Raw genomic sequence first — 17,207 nt, forward strand, 5'->3', positions numbered from 1 at the left:
GACATGATAAAATATTAATACCGGAGTAATAAAAATTTTGATAATTTATCATAAGATTTTAGGTTCGAATCCTGACTTTGTCACTTATCGTAATCGTATGAGATTAATCTATGGTCCTTGTAACACTAACAAGAACAATATACCTACAGTAGTTGTTATTTATTTCTTAGATGACAAGCCTAGATAAAACTTTATAAAGATGTAGTTGGAACCCATATCACCTAATGAAGGCTAATGAACTATCCCCAACCACACAGCTTAAAGCTAGTGTTTTTGGGTACAGCCAGTGGGGTGGTGATGAAGGTAATAAATGGCCTCATGTGTTTTCTTCTCGTGCTTCTTCTCTTCACCTCTGCATTCACTGAGAACATGTACTGATCTCGCTGCTTTAACGAAAGGCCTCTTCTTGCCCGTTATCATGTATGTACGTCTGTGGTTTATCTGAGAACAAGTGCTGATCCATTTAGGTTGCAGATATGAGGAGGAGAGATTAGCTGTGTCGGACTTTTCTTTCTTTGTTCTTGTTCATGTCCCATGTCGTGTAGATGGAATATGTGCAGGAAATCTAAACCTCTGGGGACCAAAAGGATGAATGCAAACGAAAGGAAGAAACTTCGAGCATTTATAATACCATCTGCAGAGCTCTGGTGTGCCTTTAATTTGGCCCCATGCATGCATGAGCTTTCAATGACAACCAAGTCTCGGTTGACATGACAGACCCTTGGCTCAGATTAGTAATGAATATGGAGAGAGAGATGTCTTCTTTGTGTGGGTGAGATACACAAATGAATATGGAGAGAGAGTGAGAGAGAGAGAGAGACAGAGGTCTTCTTTGTGTCGAGGTTCGTGGCTGGTCCAGCTTCATGGCTGCAGAGAGTACCAACAGCTGTGTTCACTCTATAGGTTCTCAGAAGCAGGTGAACTATGGATTCAATGACGAGTGCAAAAAGTCAAATGAAAACAACACAGGTCAAGAAAACCTACTTCCATAAATCAAAGATGGATAGAGAGCCTTATTTACCGCGACGAGTTCATCGTAAATATGAGCTGTATGATGAGCACAAGTAAATGGGAAGAAGATGATGTTTTCGGTGAAAGGATCACAAGTATTGACTTCTGGTTGATGCCATGATGCTGGTCTTCCTTGTTCGAGATAAGATAATAGAAACAAGAGGTTGGATCTGCTTTTATGACGATGCACAGGATCGGATCGATCTTTGAAAGTATTCATGACATTTTCTTACCTTGAGTGGATGGATCGGAGTATATTGCAGTCTATATATATTTGGATTACCGACAGCAAAGATGAAGTACTGCAATCATATTTCAACACAAAGAAACTTGGTAGCTGATAGATGATTGATTCATGATTCAGCTCATGCATTGATTACTATCATCACCATCACCAACTGATGCCTTGATCTCATGCAACTGCTTTCAGTGGTCTTTCTGTATACCTTTTGCTCTTAATTACAAGTGCTAATCTCATCAGACTTGCCAACAATATGTTTGTCATTGTCAGGGGTCTATTTTATGGACTCTCATACGACTGCATTCATTCATTCTTTAGTGCAACCATCTGCTTCACGCAACAACATAATGAAACAATATAAGAGATATCATTAGATATTAAGCTGATTGATTTACCCTGCATAACAGTCATTCTTTTGTTCTCTTGTTTGACAAGCTGTATTGGTCCGATGGAAGATTATGTTGTCTCGGATCAGTGACAGAGAAGACAGGTATAGGAAGGCTGTAAGCTTGAAGAATTGAATGGGTTGTTCATGGGCGTAGGTGGAGTTTATTACCACTCCACTATGTGTGGTAGAGAGCATATGGCCTCGCTTCACCGACAAATCTGCCACCTTCTGCTCAATGCCTCCCTGCACATTCTCCTCCCTCTTATTGTGACACCCTCCCCCTTCCTTCCCCACCTTCTTTCTCAAGTTATAGCTACTCGCTCCTCTCTCTCTAGTCGAAACCCTGGAGATTCTGTACTTTGCAGGCGGTGAAAAGGAAGCGCGTCTTTACTTCTCTGGTCTCCTTCCTATATATCTCTTCCTCCCTGCCTTCTCTTGTCCGGCTGCCAGAGTTTTACTGCAAGAACAGCATCATGGTACAGTTGAAGAAGTTCCGAGGAGTCAGACAGCGCCATTGGGGCTCCTGGGTCTCTGAGATAAGGCATCCTCTTCTGTAAGTAGTACTTGTGACTCCCCACAAAGATGGAGTACCTGTTGATTCCTTGCTGTTTCTTTCCTCTCAACCTGTGTTGGACGATGAAGGCATTACTTTCGTTCTTTTCCTCTTGTGGTTGTGCATGCGATGCGGCCAGCAAGCGAAGGGTGTGGCTAGGCACCTTCGAGACGGCCGAGGAGGCGGCGCGAGCCTACGACGAGGCGTCGGTGCTCATGTGCGGGCGCAACGCGAAGACCAACTTCCCCGTGCCCTTGAACCCCGACGGGGGCCCCGGCGCTGTCGCCGCCCACGAGTCCTCCAAGGCCGCCCTGTCGGAGGTCCTCAGCGCTAAGCTCCGCAAGTGCTGCAAGGCCACCCCGTCCCCCTCGCTCACCTGCCTCCGCCTCGACACCGAGAAGTCCCACATCGGGGTGTGGCAGAAGCGAGCTGGCACGCGCGCCGACTCCAGCTGGGTCATGACCGTGGAGCTCGGCAACGCCAAGGAGGCCATGATGGGGCCGTCTTCGCTCGCAGGGGATCAGGGGACGTCGTCGCAGGAGGCGGTCGGAGGGGTGGACGACGAAGAGAGGGTGGCGTTGCAGATGATTGAAGAGCTCCTCAGCAGGAATCGCCCAACCCCCGCTTCACATGCAGGTGAAGACGGCTTCTTCGTCTAGGCCACATCGCAGCTCAAGGATAATTCTAGTCGGTCTCATCTTGTTTGGTCTGTCTGTGAATACAACCACATATAGATCACATCATCCATCTCTATCATCCCATCGTGCGGCAGTCTCTCTCATGCACTTGAAGATGGTGAGAAGGATTGCAGTAAGCATCTATGTATCTTTGTTTCCTCATCTAAGAGTTCACATGCACAATCAAATCATGTAACACGAAAGTGATGCGAGTGTAACAATACGATCTTAATTACAAGCACAACCTTCGCTTAAGAGATATCATAAGCTCAAATGGTTGCTTTCATGTCCTCCAAATATAAATCTTTCTGTGATAACTGCATCTATCTATCTATCTATCCACCACTATGACTGCGCAATGGAAAGACCCAATGGGAACATTTAAGTAGGATCTTAGTCATCAAGTTGAGAATAGAACATAGTATCGACTACCACAAATTATCTTCCTGTTTAAAGTCTTTAGGATCTTGCAACATATCTCTTTCACTCCTGTGGATTCCTAACAATTAGTTCTACAGAGTTCTTATGATGGCACAAGTAAAAGCTGCCATGATGCTGCAGTAGATGCTGTAAGCTGCGCCTCTCTCATACTGCAGTTTACTTAGCTCATTCAATCAACAAAACTCATACAAGAAGAAGATGAGAGAATTGTTCCCTGCACACAAAGTTCAGTCCTATTGAGTTTCTAGCTAAGTAGAATTATTTTTATCATTATAAGGTGGATTTGTGATGATAGAAAAATGAATGTTGCATGCTTTGAGGTTTGTGAATACAGCTGAGGACAAGTCCTTGCACTGTTACATGCTCAGCCCCAGTTTCTATTGGTCACTATTTCATGTAAATCCATATCACTTTGAGTCAATTTTAGGTGCTTGCTTAATTAACACTCATCTTGTTTCTGGACCATAAACACAATTAACTCCAAGTAAATCCACCAATAATGTGTTCTTACTCAAACAAAAAGCTGAGAACACTGCAATAACATTTATTCTTGGTTCTCATTAAACAAGATAAATTAAGAAGCTAAAGATGCTCAACAATTTAGCTCTGGCTGGCTGTGATTCTTTTTGAGGGATCATAATCACAGTAAGCTGATGCAACCTTTAGGCAAAGAAAGGAAAGAGGTATGTAGGATTCCTACAAGTGAAGGATCTACAAGTTCTTGGGGAATAAGATTCAAAGTACCAAAATAAAGAAAGATGAGGGCAAGTAGGGCAAGGTTACTCCAGGCACATTAATAAGAGTTGGGGTAGATGACAATGGGGAGTCCAAAGGTCGTTGAGTGCCATAAATGTGCCTTATAATTGAGGAAATAATTGAAATTAGGTCACCTCCCAACTAGATTACTATCCACATCTTAGATTTGGATGTTCTGGACACCACTACTATTTAGATTGACTGAATCACCTTGGAAACAGTTCTCAATATGACAAACCTTTTTAGAGTGATTTTCTATTTTCAAAATCACAAGGAAATAAGAAAAATGGTTTGGCATGAGACAAATCTTAGGTAAGTTGTCTCAATAAGGTAAACAGATGTTAGTGGCATGAATATTATTATAGAAAGGTTTTTGAGGTTTTAAAGACAATAAAAATGTTTCTTAAAAACTTGAGTTACACTACATTTGAATGAAGTTATACTATTTTGGGAACCTTATTAAAAAAAGGAGATAACCTCATTCAAAAACAATATAACTCACATTCAACATATTCCAAAATTTTTAAATTTTTTTAAAATATATTGCAAATAACTTTAAATGCATGAATGATTATCTTTCCTTTTTTGAGCCATTAAAATATTATTTATTTATTTATTTTAGCCCTTTAAAATATAAAATTAGATTTTTTTTAATTTTACCCAAATTTATGGTGAATTTAACACAACCTTGGTCCAAAAACCACCTGTACATGGTGTAATGAGGTTTTAAAGATATTAAATTAGTTTTAAGATTTAAGTTAAATTATTTTTTAATAGAGTTACACTGACTTTTAGATCATATTTAAAAATAATAATATTATTAAAAAGTACAACTCACATTTTTTTAATAAAAATATTAATTTTTTTATAAAAAACGTAAAAATATAATGAAGCCATATTTTATTTTGTTTATTTTTTAGCAATTAAATGGATAATTTTATGATTAATTTAGCTCTTAAAATTGTGATTTTTTAAATATTTTTATAAATTTAAGATGAAATTAAAAATCTGTAGTTGTGTCATTATTTTGTCATAATTTTATTGCTTTCATTATATTTATATTCATAATTTTAGATTTTTTATTAAAATAAATATATATTCATATTATTTAATTTATTAGCTATTATTTATCTCGGATCGGTTTAAGTTTTGGGTCGATTCAATATAATGGATTTGAAAAGGGTAGAGAGAGGAGGAAAAATAAAAGAATGATTGAGAATTTTTTTTGTTATTTTAAATATTAAGGACTCCGAAAATAGGAACCTTCTAGAAAACAAGAAATAAAATTAGTTTTTTAGAAAATTTATCCATCATCATTTCCATAGCATTAACGTGACAAAATTAAAAGGAAGCTTCTTCGGGACCGTTTCCACGTGGGTCCTGCACGACGTCACTCTCGTCGGGACTTAGGGAACGACAGTGACGCGGCGCACTTTCCACGCGTGAAAGCGGGCTCCACCTCGTTTCGGCACCTGGGCCGCACGCTGTGCATTCCGGGTAGAGGTGGACCGAGGGTTTGGGCCCCATAAGTGGGTCCTCCGAGGTTGTACCCAATGATGAAGAAGGTAACGCCGTTGGTCGACGAAACCCAAAAAAAGAAACATAGGATAAGAGAAACATAAGGAAAACGATGACGAGACGTGAACGGCTACCTTCCGGTCCGTCTTCTTCTACCCGTCAATCCACCCTTTTCGTTATGGGATCAGCGGTGATGGGCGCAATCCAAATTCCATGGCTTCATCCAATAACGAGGCAGTTCCGAAGCGATCGCGTGTTGTTGTTAAGCTGATGCGTGTTTTAGCAGCCACACCAAAATTAAAGGAAGCTATTCCCCATACTCTTCCTCTTTCTTGTCGCAATCCCCCATCTCGCAGAAGCCAAAACCTAACGGAAATAACCAAAGTTCTCTTCCTACTACTCCTCGTTGTCTCCCCGCAATTGCATAAATATGGCATCGTCCACACTTCCCATCTCTCAATCCCGACATTTCTCCGCTCCCCGTCGCCCTTCCCCTTCTCCCTTCTCCGCCTTCTTAGGGACACACCGACTACTCCTCCTCCGCCGCCCCCGGGTAGTTGCTGGCAACTGGTTGCGTCTGCGGGCCTTGGTCGTCAAAGCCACCACGACCGAGATGCCGAGGCGGCAGACGCCAGGAAGGGCCGGCGGGTTCGTGGACGAGATGAGAGCCGTCGCGATGAAGCTGCACACAAGGGATCAGGCCAAGGAAGGGGAGATGGAGCCTGACTCGCCGCCCGTCAGCAAGTGGGAGCCTTCCGTTGATGGTTACCTCCGGTTCTTGGTCGACAACAAGCTAGTCTATGATACCCTCGAGACCATCGTCCAGAAGGCTGCCTACCCCTGTTGTAAGTTATGTTCCAGTCTCTGATCAACCTTTCAATACTCCTTGAGCAGTGGTGCTCTCTTTCTTTTAATTATGTAGATGATTGAGTCCAAACAGAGAGAAAAAAAATAGAATTGTTCACTCAAATCCGTCCATGGTGGTCATTCAGAGCTGCTGTGATTATTGTCGCTTGACTTAACAGAAATAAACTACCTCATAGAGTTCGTTCTATTTCTCTTTTATTGTAATTTAGTTAAGGCATTTCTAGCTGAAAGATTCACGTTAGAATGAGTCATATGCAAATCATGTGGACTAAATTGGTCATAGAGTAGTAATCAAGCAATGCCTAGACTCAATTTAGTTCGTTACTTTTTGTTCTATTACTGGACAGAATGGCAAGATATATAAAGGTCTATTATTCCTCATCCACAAGTGTCCAAATTTTTTAATGTCTAATACTCCACAGATAATTCAAATTGTATAGGAACAAAGTCTCAATGCAAAAGAGTGAAAATGGGAGTCAGCATAGGGTGCTGGGAAAGCCATTCTTTCGAAGAGAAAGGTTCACATAATATCCTAACACTTTGTTAGATTAATTGGTCATCAAGGAATTGAACACCAGATACTGAAGCACCATTTGCACTAACTGCAGATTCTTTTCTTCCAAAAAGGATTGTTTATCTTGAAATCAGAAAATTGGGTACCTAGATCATTCGTTTGGAAACAAAAATTTCTAAGGTCCCATGCCAGTTCTGTTGGGAGGATCATGAGTCTGTCATGTAGTGGGTTTGGATAGGCAGTCTCAGACATGAAGTATAAAGTCATTGAAGGATATGCAAGATGATGCATGCATAAGACCCTAGATACCTTCTCTTGATCACCAACTATGCATTGGTAATTGTTTATTGGTGTTGTTAGTCATTATTTAATTGGATGCTACAGGAATATGTTGGAACACATGATCAATCAAAAGAATATTTAAAGTACTGGGACGACCTGATAGCTATTTATGCTTTTTTTTAACCAAAACAGAATATATATTACTTTCTAGAACAAGTATCATAGGTTACATCCAAGTGAATAAAAAACAAGGATCAGAGGGCCATCCCCCTCTCCAAACTTTAGTAATTTGACGAGTCCTGGCATTAGTTTGTGAGCCAGTTAGTAACTCTGATAACATAAATTAGCAGCCTGTGGTTTTCTTAGACTATCATAAGCTGCTGCTGGGACCCAGATAAGCCGCTTGTATCAATTGAGTGACACTCGGTCCAAGTCCTGGACTACTTGATTACCCATTCAAGTCCAACTAGTACTCTTGGACACAGGGAAGGGCAGATCACCCTCATAAGAGCTAAAGGATCCCTGAACTTTTTCTTTGGATGGCCAATTGAACTATATCTCCAAGTATGCCACTTTCAGAAAAATCTCTGAAGGGCATATGTCAGTGAATAAAAAGAGACGGCTGCAGCAAATGCATGAAGGAGAATGGTATATGATCCGTAGATTGGTTGTGTCCTATATTATTTTGAAATTGGGCAATAATAGCCTATAAAAGAATGGTTGTATGCTCTTTGAGACTTCTTTTACTAGTATTCTTTTTTATTTTCAGCATTGAATTAGGTTTTTTTTTTCTTAGCACATATGGAGGCCTTCCTCCTCCTTGAACTAGAGAAATTCTGGCTAGAAGGGTCGAATCCTAGCAGTCTTATCAGAGCAAAATCTGTTATGTACTAAGTTTCAATGAGAACAAAAAGCATGGCCGAAGGGACCTCCGCCAATGCTGCATACATCAAATTTCAATATATATTCTCATAATTTAATGCCTTTATGTTTTCTATTAGGGATTCATCATCATCTATTAATTATCCTTCACCCAATTCATCAGCTTTTAAATTTTTTTATGATGGAATGATGTGATAACTTATAATTATTCATGTAACAAGGATGTTTTGATTAAAGTTTTAACTTGATTGTAAGTGATTGCAATTTAACGAATAGTAAATGGTTGGACCTTAGTTTGGTATTATATTTGGCCATCGTATGCAGATGCTGAGTTCAGAAATACTGTCTTGGAAAGGTCCAAGAACTTGGTCCAAGATTTAGAGTGGTTCAAAGACCAAGGACATACCATTCCTGAACCTTCTGTAGGTGCTTCTTATGCTCGTTATCTGGAAGAGCTATCAGAAAAGAACCCTCAAGCTTTCATCTGCCACTTCTACAACATATATTTTGCTCATTCTGCTGGTGGTCGAATGATTGGTAGAAAGGTACTTGTCTGTAGCTTTTGTTTCCTTCGATAGTGTTTGCAAACGTGAATTTGTAGCACTCTTCTGAAAAATTAATTCAAGATTACTACAGTTGCTAACAAAATAGCTCCATATTTGCATTTTTTCCATTAAGTTTTGAGTTCATTTGTTTTTTTGCCTCTTTTTCAACAAGTGTTCTTCTTGGAGAATAATTATCATTTGCCAGCTAAATATTTTGCCTATTTTACAACAACAAGAAGCTGTAAAGTTCCGACCATTTGGATTGGCTAGATGAATATTTTGCCTATTTGCATTATATATATCCAAACACTGATGAATTATAAATTCATCTTAGCTAGTAGCAAATGCTGCCTTGAAAAATTTAGCAACCAAATGTTCCAATTTTATGTTACAAAAGAATTCATCTAAGGCACTTAGAGAGTGGCTCTTTCCACTTTATTTGGAATTGAAAACCTTTTATAGAGACATACTAATGCAAAAGCCTCGTGCTAGATATTGTATAAAAGATCATACTGAGTTGAGCAACTATGTCCGCAAGTGGATCCAAAAAAAGTTTAGTTTTTATTTAGTGGGCTTAATGCTGAGGCATCCACATTATTCCTTAACGATCGGTGCAGATAAAACTGTTTAGTTGCCTTGAATTACTAAAGTAGGAGGCATAAATTGGTCCTCAGGCCAGCCCCTGGTTCAGATTACACCCCTATTGCCCCGTCGGTGTGGTGTTCAGTGCATCCATGCCTGATGGCTGTACCCTTAGAATTACACTGGTGCTACCCACATTATCCTTCATACACGTCCTCTATTGTCATACTAATACATTTGCATCCTTCACATTGTCCATTGAGTACCGATTTAAATCTCTGGCATGGACTTACATAGTTGACTTGGCCGTTAATTGCATCCATTAGTTCATTGTCGATTTAACTATCAATCTCTGTCCCATCGTAGGTAGCAGAGAAGATCTTAGACAGCAAAGAGCTGCAGTTCTACAAGTGGGATGGTGATCTCTCCCAACTGTTGCAGAATGTGCGAGATAACCTGAACAGAGTTGCTTCGGTATGACAAAGAAACACACTAAAGATACTGTTATCCAGCATGTTCTTGTCTGCTTTTTGTTTTAATTTCTCAAGTTATTGGCCGTAGCAGTCCACATTGCAAAGCATCAGTTTCTTGCTGAGCTGTTTTGCTACTCTTCTTTGCAGAGCTGGTCTAGAGAAGAGAAGGATCATTGCTTGGAAGAGACCGAGAAATCCTTCAAATATTCAGGAGAGATACTCCGTCTTATATTATCGTAGAAGCTGAAGAAGAATCCATCAGCTTGCTAACTATAAATATTCTTCCAGTTCCGCTTGGGGAATTCAGTGGTGGAAAACTTGTCCACATATGTTTGTTCCTCAAAACTGTCTCATAATCTGTCCTTTATTGGATGACAGTTTCTTTCTTCTACTAATCTGTGTTCAGTAACAATTATATGTAATCCGATGTAAATATCGTGAAATACTTAAAGAAAAAAACGATTTTATCTCTCTCACAAAGAAGAAGATGCAATCGAAATTAGTGATGTCACTTGTAGCTCAGTGTATTGGGAGATTGCAGATGGGGGATTCCCGTGTGCATTCGATGTTTCGTTCCTGGGCCGGCCCATTTATTTATGGCCCATTTATTTATGGAAGCCCGACTGTCATTTAATCATGAGTCGGGCCCGTAATTTTCCTATCACCGTGTCGCCTTCGTGTCGTCGCCTACGGCTTCGGCTTCCTAACTGTAGATGGTGGAGGCGGCGGCAGAGCAAGGTGGAACGTCTCCGCACATTGAGGCGGAGAAGTATCAGATCGATTGGGGCAGCCTCGTGGCGTCCGATCCCACGCACCACTTCCAAACCATCCCATCTTCTCGGTTCGTAACAGTCATCTCTATCTCCCTTTCTTCCTCGTTAACTGTTGATGCTGATCCGTGTATGTGAGAAGATTCTCTTGGTAAATTTAGGTTTTCCGGGTTGCAACCATTAAAATTAGTTTGTTTGTGAATGGTGTACTCGATTGGTCTCCGAACCGTGCTAAAACCCCGTCCTTCACGACGGTTTATGTATACAGCATGATGATATTGTTTCTGTTGTTACTCGAGCTCGATTCCTTGTCTTCATTGTGATAACTAGGCAGGAGCTGACGAGGGCGTATCTGGAGAAGGGCACCGAGCTGGGTCAAGCCCTAGCCGATTCTCTTTTCGCCCTTCCGTCAAGCGACGACCCTGATGGTCTCGTCGTTCTGCTGCCCCAGCCCACGACCAAGCTTCCGAGGGAGAAGTACGTAAGGTTTTGGATTGTTGCGTTCATCATTCTTGTTTTTTTTTTCTTTCTTTTAACTTCCTATATTTGCAATTACTTGTTCTATTGCAGCTTCGGTCGATAAGGGTTGTCGTCCAAATTATGCATTAATTTTTTTGGTAATGAATTAGGAGTAAAATGCATTGTTGTTTTCTTGTAAATTTGTGTGACGTGTTCTGTCCTCTATGTATGGAGAAAAGAAAAGAAAGATATTTAGGCCTACAACACTTGGAAAACAAGTTGTATTTCAAAACCTGGGAAAACAGCAAGAGTAATGAGCAATGACAAATAATCATTAGGCATAAAAATCGCATGATTTTCTATCTTCCACAGAAGTTGGTCGCCACAGATGCAACGGGTACTGTTATCACACAGTTGGTGCTCCTCTTTGATTTGCTTGCAATCATTTTGTTATTGTGGGGATTAGGTAATTTAGCTTTCATTCATATCTGAAGTCAAGTTCATGATAGTATTTTCTAGTCCCGACAACAGTATGTAATCACATCAAATATTTAAGTTAGGAATTGATTTTCTTTCTTTACTTGTTATTATAATTTAAGGAAATCTTAATCTACTTCCTTGTTTGTTGATATGAATTAAGGAAATAACTAGTAAGTATTCCAAATATGATGATATCATATTTGTTAGTATATTAAATGAAAATAATTTATATTAAATAAATACGAAAATTAAAATTTATTTCCCTTAATAGAGGCTCACCTCCTCCTATTTAAAGGGAGGGATTTCTCTCATTCGTTCCTCACCTAGTCGAGCCTGGCAGCAGGAGGAACGAGGAGTTACACCTTGTTGACAAGAGAACGAGGAGTTACACTCTGTTGACAAGAGGTAGGTTTCCTTACCTTTCTTAAATTTAAAAGTTTTAGTTTTTATTTTGATTCTTTGAATGTTGAAAGCTTGTAGTTTGAAAATTGTTTATCAATTCTTTAAATGTTAAATTTTTATTATTATTATATTAAAGTAATCGCTTGTATAATGTTGACCTATGATTAAGTTTTTATTGTAGATTTAAAGATGTTAAAAATTTATATGTTTTATCTGATATTTCCTGATATTATTGTTTATCCTTAATCTTATATGGATTAAAATATTATTAGATTAAAATATGTTATCTAAAATCTTTTGTGATATTCATTAATTTGAAATTTAAAATATGCTATTCTGAATGATTTAGAATTTGACTAGAATATGTTGAAATTTTATATGTATTGAAAGCATGATTTTTATGTGAATTTAGAAGGTTATTTCATTATATTAAAATTTATGTCTTTTAATGTATTATGATTTCCATTCAAATTAGAATGTTATTTCCTTGTTTTAAAGCTTATCTCCTTGTCTATCATTCAATACGTTATTATGTTTTTTTGTTTATATTGCTAATGAATATATGTTGCGGTATGAAATTATATATTATTTGGATTGAAATTGCTCACAGGCCAGGCTTAACCCATAGGTCAGGCCACAGCCTATTGGTTAGGCCTAATCAGATTAGGCCCAGCCCGTAGGCCAGGCCCAACCCACGGATCAGGCCTTGGCCCGTAGGCTAACCCAGCCTAACCATCATGGGCGGTCACATGCGATGCACATGACCAGTCCATGGGCCAAGATTGGGCCAGCTTTGTGTGATACATGCCCAGTCATGTATAATGCACATGACTAGTAGATGAGCTGGCTTAATCTAGCTCAATATTATTGTTGGATTTGAGCCCAAGTATTGATTGAACTAAACTAGGCTTGATTAGTCTAGATCAATTCAGGGTGATTCCAAATTGATTGACTTATTCAAGTTAGTTTAACCTAAATTGAACCTAATCTAATCCAAATTATACTAGTCTAGGGTGGTTCCAGACTAGTTAAATAAGGATCAGAGATCGGTTCAGTTAGGTCCTAGTAAATTGAGTTCAATTGGATCAATTGAACTAGAGTTCAAGTCAATTGAGGGCTAATTTATATTATTTGGTATTGATGATATTTGAAAAAAATGTTTAAATGTGTTATTTCATCCCCATATGGACATGATTAGTGTGCGATTATGTTATTTCCCTGCCAAGGGCAGGTAGGGCGATTCCCTTTGGGGATTAGCGGGCCGTCAGACGTGGCGGCTGGACGGTTCCTCTATCCGCTGTTGGGAGGAACGTGTCCCCACTTTGGCGGGTGTGGGACACCACTCCATCCGCTGTTGGGAGTGTGATATGAGTTTGCCTCCATCCGCTGTTGGGAGAACACAAACTCATCCCGTAGGATAAAGCCTCTCCATCCGCTGTTGGGGGAGTGCTCCTTCGGGTATTTGATATACGCCAATGGGATGATTGATTGAATTTTGATCATGTATTTATCTTGATTTGACTTTTGGGGTTCCTACTCAGCGTTGCTGAATTTTCTTTGTTTTTGATTTTCAAAGCAGCCTCCTTCTAGTACTAAATCGGATTCCAATGGAGAGCAGACCTTCCTCTACCGCTAGGTAGAGCCACTTGGATGACTCTTGAAGTTAACATCACTATGTTTACTTTTTTATTTGTAATTTGATGAATAAATGAATTGTAATAAATGGTTATAGACGATGAATAAATTGATGTTTATCTATTTGGTCTAAATATATGGAAAAAAAAAAATCCAGGATGTGACACAATAAGTACTGATATCAAATGCTGATTTGTTAACCTGTGTTAGAGCACCTATTGAAGTGAAGTAGTTGATCCAACTTAAGATTATGTTGCTTTTAGCTGTTTGATGAATATCTAGTCCTCTCTGGAACCAAGTGCTATGAGTTTGTTTCTGGGCTGCCTTTTCTCTTGGAAAGTAACTAGAAATGTTTGCTGTTGTGGATTCCTCCACAAAACTGCATGCATATGTTTGATTTCTGGTGCCTATATTTCCTTCGGGCAGGAATTGAGTTCCCTGTTATCTTCCCACTTGCATTTTCATGCGATAAATTACTAGATGTATGTACTTCCAACTTCGACTATCATATTCCTTCACATATTTTTTTATGACACTAATTAAACTTTGCTTTTCTTCAGCTCCCAAAGCCTAAGCCTCCTACAAAGTGGGAATTGTTTGCTAAGATGAAAGGTTAGTCTTACAAGAAGTTTTCCCACTCTGCTAATGGTTCTTTTTTTCCATCTTATGAACGAACTGCTTTTTATGTATAGTAGGATGCACATGATTCTGACTGATCAATCGTTCTTGCAGGCATAAAGAAGCATAAAAACGAGAAGCATGCGCTTGATGAACAAACGGGTACTTGAAAGAGACATCATGGCTATGACCATGTAAATGATGATAAAGACATACCAATTATTGAGGCCAAACTAGCAGATGGTAATGGTGTAATTGAGTATATTTGCTTTACATATTTATTCTCGCATATCTGTTTTCTACTTCATAGACAAATCCACAACAGAAATGAGAGTTTTGGGAAAACACTGCTTCAATTGCATATTCAAATATATATTTTTGTCCATGTACAGAGTTCTCTTTTGTTGTTGATTGGAAACTTTGAGACTTTGAGATGCTAGCAATGTCTAAAAAGCATCCATGGTTTGCTGGCAGTCAGTGTGTCAGATAGTGCATATGTGATATGCAGCCACATTCGGAAAAGTGTACATGTGGTTTGTATTCTTTAAAATAAATAGGGTTTAATATGATGAATGTAGTATTTCCATGAAGGCATTACTGCTTGCTTGGTTTAAATAATTTGTACAGGTTATAGCACTGAACTTCTGAACTTCTTACAACTGTGGTAGCAATTCTTGACCCAATCCATCAGTTGAACATGAACCTGACAAAGAATTTATGTGTCAATTTGGATCATCTAAGCAGGCCAAATCCTGTTAATTGTGTCATCGTTGACTTGACTTGACTTAACCAGTCCTTTTTATTAAGTAGGTCAAATCAGGTTTCACGTGTATTAGGTTTGGGAATAAATTTTTGACACAACTAATAAATGGTTCATATTTGGTTTGAGATTATTATCCTACTATGTACTTAACGTGTTCCTTTTTGTGTTTTTAAGCAAGTTATTTAAGTTCATAAAGTTATGTTTTATTTTCAAAATCCTATTATGTTTATCTATTTGACATGAGGCTTTGTTTTTCTATTTTGATAGTTTCAGCCTGTACTATGAATTGTGAATTGTTTCATCCATTAATTTTCCAAAATTATTAAGTGCAAATAGTCTCAATTGGATCTTACCAATATAGAACATGTTTTTTGAATTCAACATTTGCATCCACCAAATCCATGCCAACATTATAGCACAAGGAGGCTGCTCTGGATATGGGTTCTTCTTTTGGGATCTGAGTGATCTAGGAAGAATCAGCTGGTTTATCATCAGAAAAGAGGAAGAACAAATTTTAGTTCCTTTTCCCATCAGTTTTACCTACTTTTCTAAATTGTTAAGAGTTTCACATACAATGACGAATTTTAAATTTGTAGTTCCATGTACAATGACATCTTACAATTTGGGTAATTTTAATGTGTGCATCACATATGCATGATCTAACTATCAAAAAGTGGCTTTCTATGGAGTTGTGACATGGCTAGCAAGTCACACTTTATTGTTATCTAGTAGTCTAGTATATTTCCTTTTTAGACGTGCATAAATTTGTATGATTATTTCATTTCTGAATTATCAGAACTGCTCTTTCTGCAGAGCCAGGAGAGGATCCCTTCAGCAAAAGGAAGGCTGAAAAGAATAAACGAATTGAAAAGCAAGAGAAGAACCGGCCAGAGAACTTAAAGCAAGCTGCAAAAGTTGGTGCCCTACCAAGGTTGTCTTTGTTTCCGAAACTGCCTTGTGATATTGAATTAAGATGGAATTTAACAACAAAAGGTTCGTGGCAATTCATATTTGTCATTTGCTGTATAGATAACCCGGACTTTGCTTCTTGTACAATTTTTTGCAATGCTAGCTCTGGCAGGCATGCAATTCTTTGCAACTGCTAGCAAATGGGCTTACAGTCAACCATTGAATAGTTACTTTTTTGTTAATCAGATTCATAGACATTAGCAAGTCTTGACTGTTCTTATGCTTACTTAGTATAATGTGTTATAGACCAAGTCAAACAACTTATTTTCTTTTTTACTGTCTGCCTTCTTCCCACCAAGTATTCAATAATTTATGCCCATACAACTTCACATGCAGTCATGTACAACTTGCTGCAACAGCATTGCCGATCACAGGGAGCCAGGCACCGAATAAAGCCAGTAAAATGGAGCTCGAGGATGTAGCTGGGATGGCGACAACAGCAACAGCAAGTGGTGGGAAATTTGACAAAAAAGTTGCCAGGGGAGAAATCTCTCGACACTGGGAAGTATCGGAAGGCTGGTTCTTGCTTGGTTATTCCTTTTTAGCATGGTATCATATACAAGGCTTATATTGATTGCTTCTTTTCTATAGTTTCTGCTCCTTGTGGAAGGAAAGGGGATGAGGTCACAAGAGAGCAACAAACAGCAAAAATTCTCGACCAGCTGATGTCCAAAAGCTCTCATGACATACTTGATGTCAACTAGGCAAGATTTATTGTTAGAAATCTATTCAGTTTATTTTCTTCTGGAAAGTAATTTCTTCTGTTTCTAATAAAGTTAAGAAGAAAAGCGTTAAATTTTGAGATAATTATGGAACAGGCAGTTACAATGTTCAATGTGAAGGTGGAAAAGCAACAGAAGAACGAAAAGGAACAAGATACATCTTCTACAGCAAGGAAGCTGAAGCCAAAAAAAGGAAACCCCTTAAAAAATCTTCAAAAAAGAAACACTAGATGACAGCATTTAGAGGTTTGTAATGATAAAGGCTATTTAATCTTCCATGTTTCAGTAGTGTGCAATATTTTGAGCATTTTCTTGTCCTTGTTTCGTCGTGTGTCATGGATAAACTTATTCTTGAGTCAAAAGTATGCTCTTTTTTGGTAATCAATTTATAATTACATGTAAAATTATTTAATCTTAGTGCAAATGTGTTGAAACTTGCTTATAATTGTTTTTCCTATTAATTTGTTATCACATGGCGAGTCCATGGAGTCGCTGTTAAAGTTTGAGACAAGGAGCCATTGAAATCTGTTCAATATAAAAGGGATAGAAGACCCAGCAAAACAGAGAAGGAAAGGTTATGTTCTGATGCTTGTTTTGTGAGTAGGAAATGTATTGGTCCCAGAGAATGGTATAAAGAATCTTGACCTCACCTCAAGTGC

At 38.6% G+C, this 17,207-nt stretch overlaps 2 protein-coding genes and 1 pseudogene across 2 annotated transcripts; all 3 read left to right on the forward strand.

Moving 5' to 3' along the window:
- Window positions 1–1,733: 1,733 nt before the first annotated feature.
- LOC135648875 (ethylene-responsive transcription factor WIN1-like) lies at window positions 1,734–3,115 on the forward strand. Its single transcript, XM_065166876.1, has 2 exons — window positions 1,734–2,193; window positions 2,333–3,115. The coding sequence occupies exons 1-2, from the start codon at window positions 2,114–2,116 to the stop codon at window positions 2,850–2,852; spliced, it is 600 nt and encodes a 199-aa protein (XP_065022948.1). The 5' UTR covers window positions 1,734–2,113; the 3' UTR covers window positions 2,853–3,115.
- Window positions 3,116–5,930: 2,815 nt separating this feature from the next.
- Window positions 5,931–10,121, forward strand: LOC135648850 (heme oxygenase 1, chloroplastic-like). The gene is made up of 4 exons (XM_065166822.1): window positions 5,931–6,430; window positions 8,455–8,675; window positions 9,624–9,731; window positions 9,878–10,121. Exons 1-4 carry the CDS (start codon window positions 6,016–6,018, stop codon window positions 9,968–9,970), a joined length of 837 nt encoding a protein of 278 aa, XP_065022894.1. The 5' UTR covers window positions 5,931–6,015; the 3' UTR covers window positions 9,971–10,121.
- A 195-nt stretch (window positions 10,122–10,316) lies between these two features.
- Window positions 10,317–16,960, forward strand: LOC135649549 (ribosome biogenesis regulatory protein homolog; annotated as a pseudogene).
- Window positions 16,961–17,207: the final 247 nt, after the last annotated feature.

Source organism: Musa acuminata, chromosome BXJ3-9 (assembly GCF_036884655.1).
Source record: "Musa acuminata AAA Group cultivar baxijiao chromosome BXJ3-9, Cavendish_Baxijiao_AAA, whole genome shotgun sequence".
NCBI classification, from domain to species: domain Eukaryota; kingdom Viridiplantae; phylum Streptophyta; class Magnoliopsida; order Zingiberales; family Musaceae; genus Musa; species Musa acuminata.

Coding starts and splice junctions, on each gene's coding strand:
- LOC135648875 (XM_065166876.1), top strand. CDS start 2,114: ATGGTACAGTTGAAGAAGTTCCGAGGAGTCAGACAGCGCCATTGGGGC. Junction 2,194..2,332: donor GAGATAAGGCATCCTCTTCT/GTAAGTAGTACT, acceptor CGATGCGGCCAG/CAAGCGAAGGGTGTGGCTAG.
- LOC135648850 (XM_065166822.1), top strand. CDS start 6,016: ATGGCATCGTCCACACTTCCCATCTCTCAATCCCGACATTTCTCCGCT. Junction 8,676..9,623: donor GTCGAATGATTGGTAGAAAG/GTACTTGTCTGT, acceptor GTCCCATCGTAG/GTAGCAGAGAAGATCTTAGA. Junction 9,732..9,877: donor ACCTGAACAGAGTTGCTTCG/GTATGACAAAGA, acceptor TCTTCTTTGCAG/AGCTGGTCTAGAGAAGAGAA.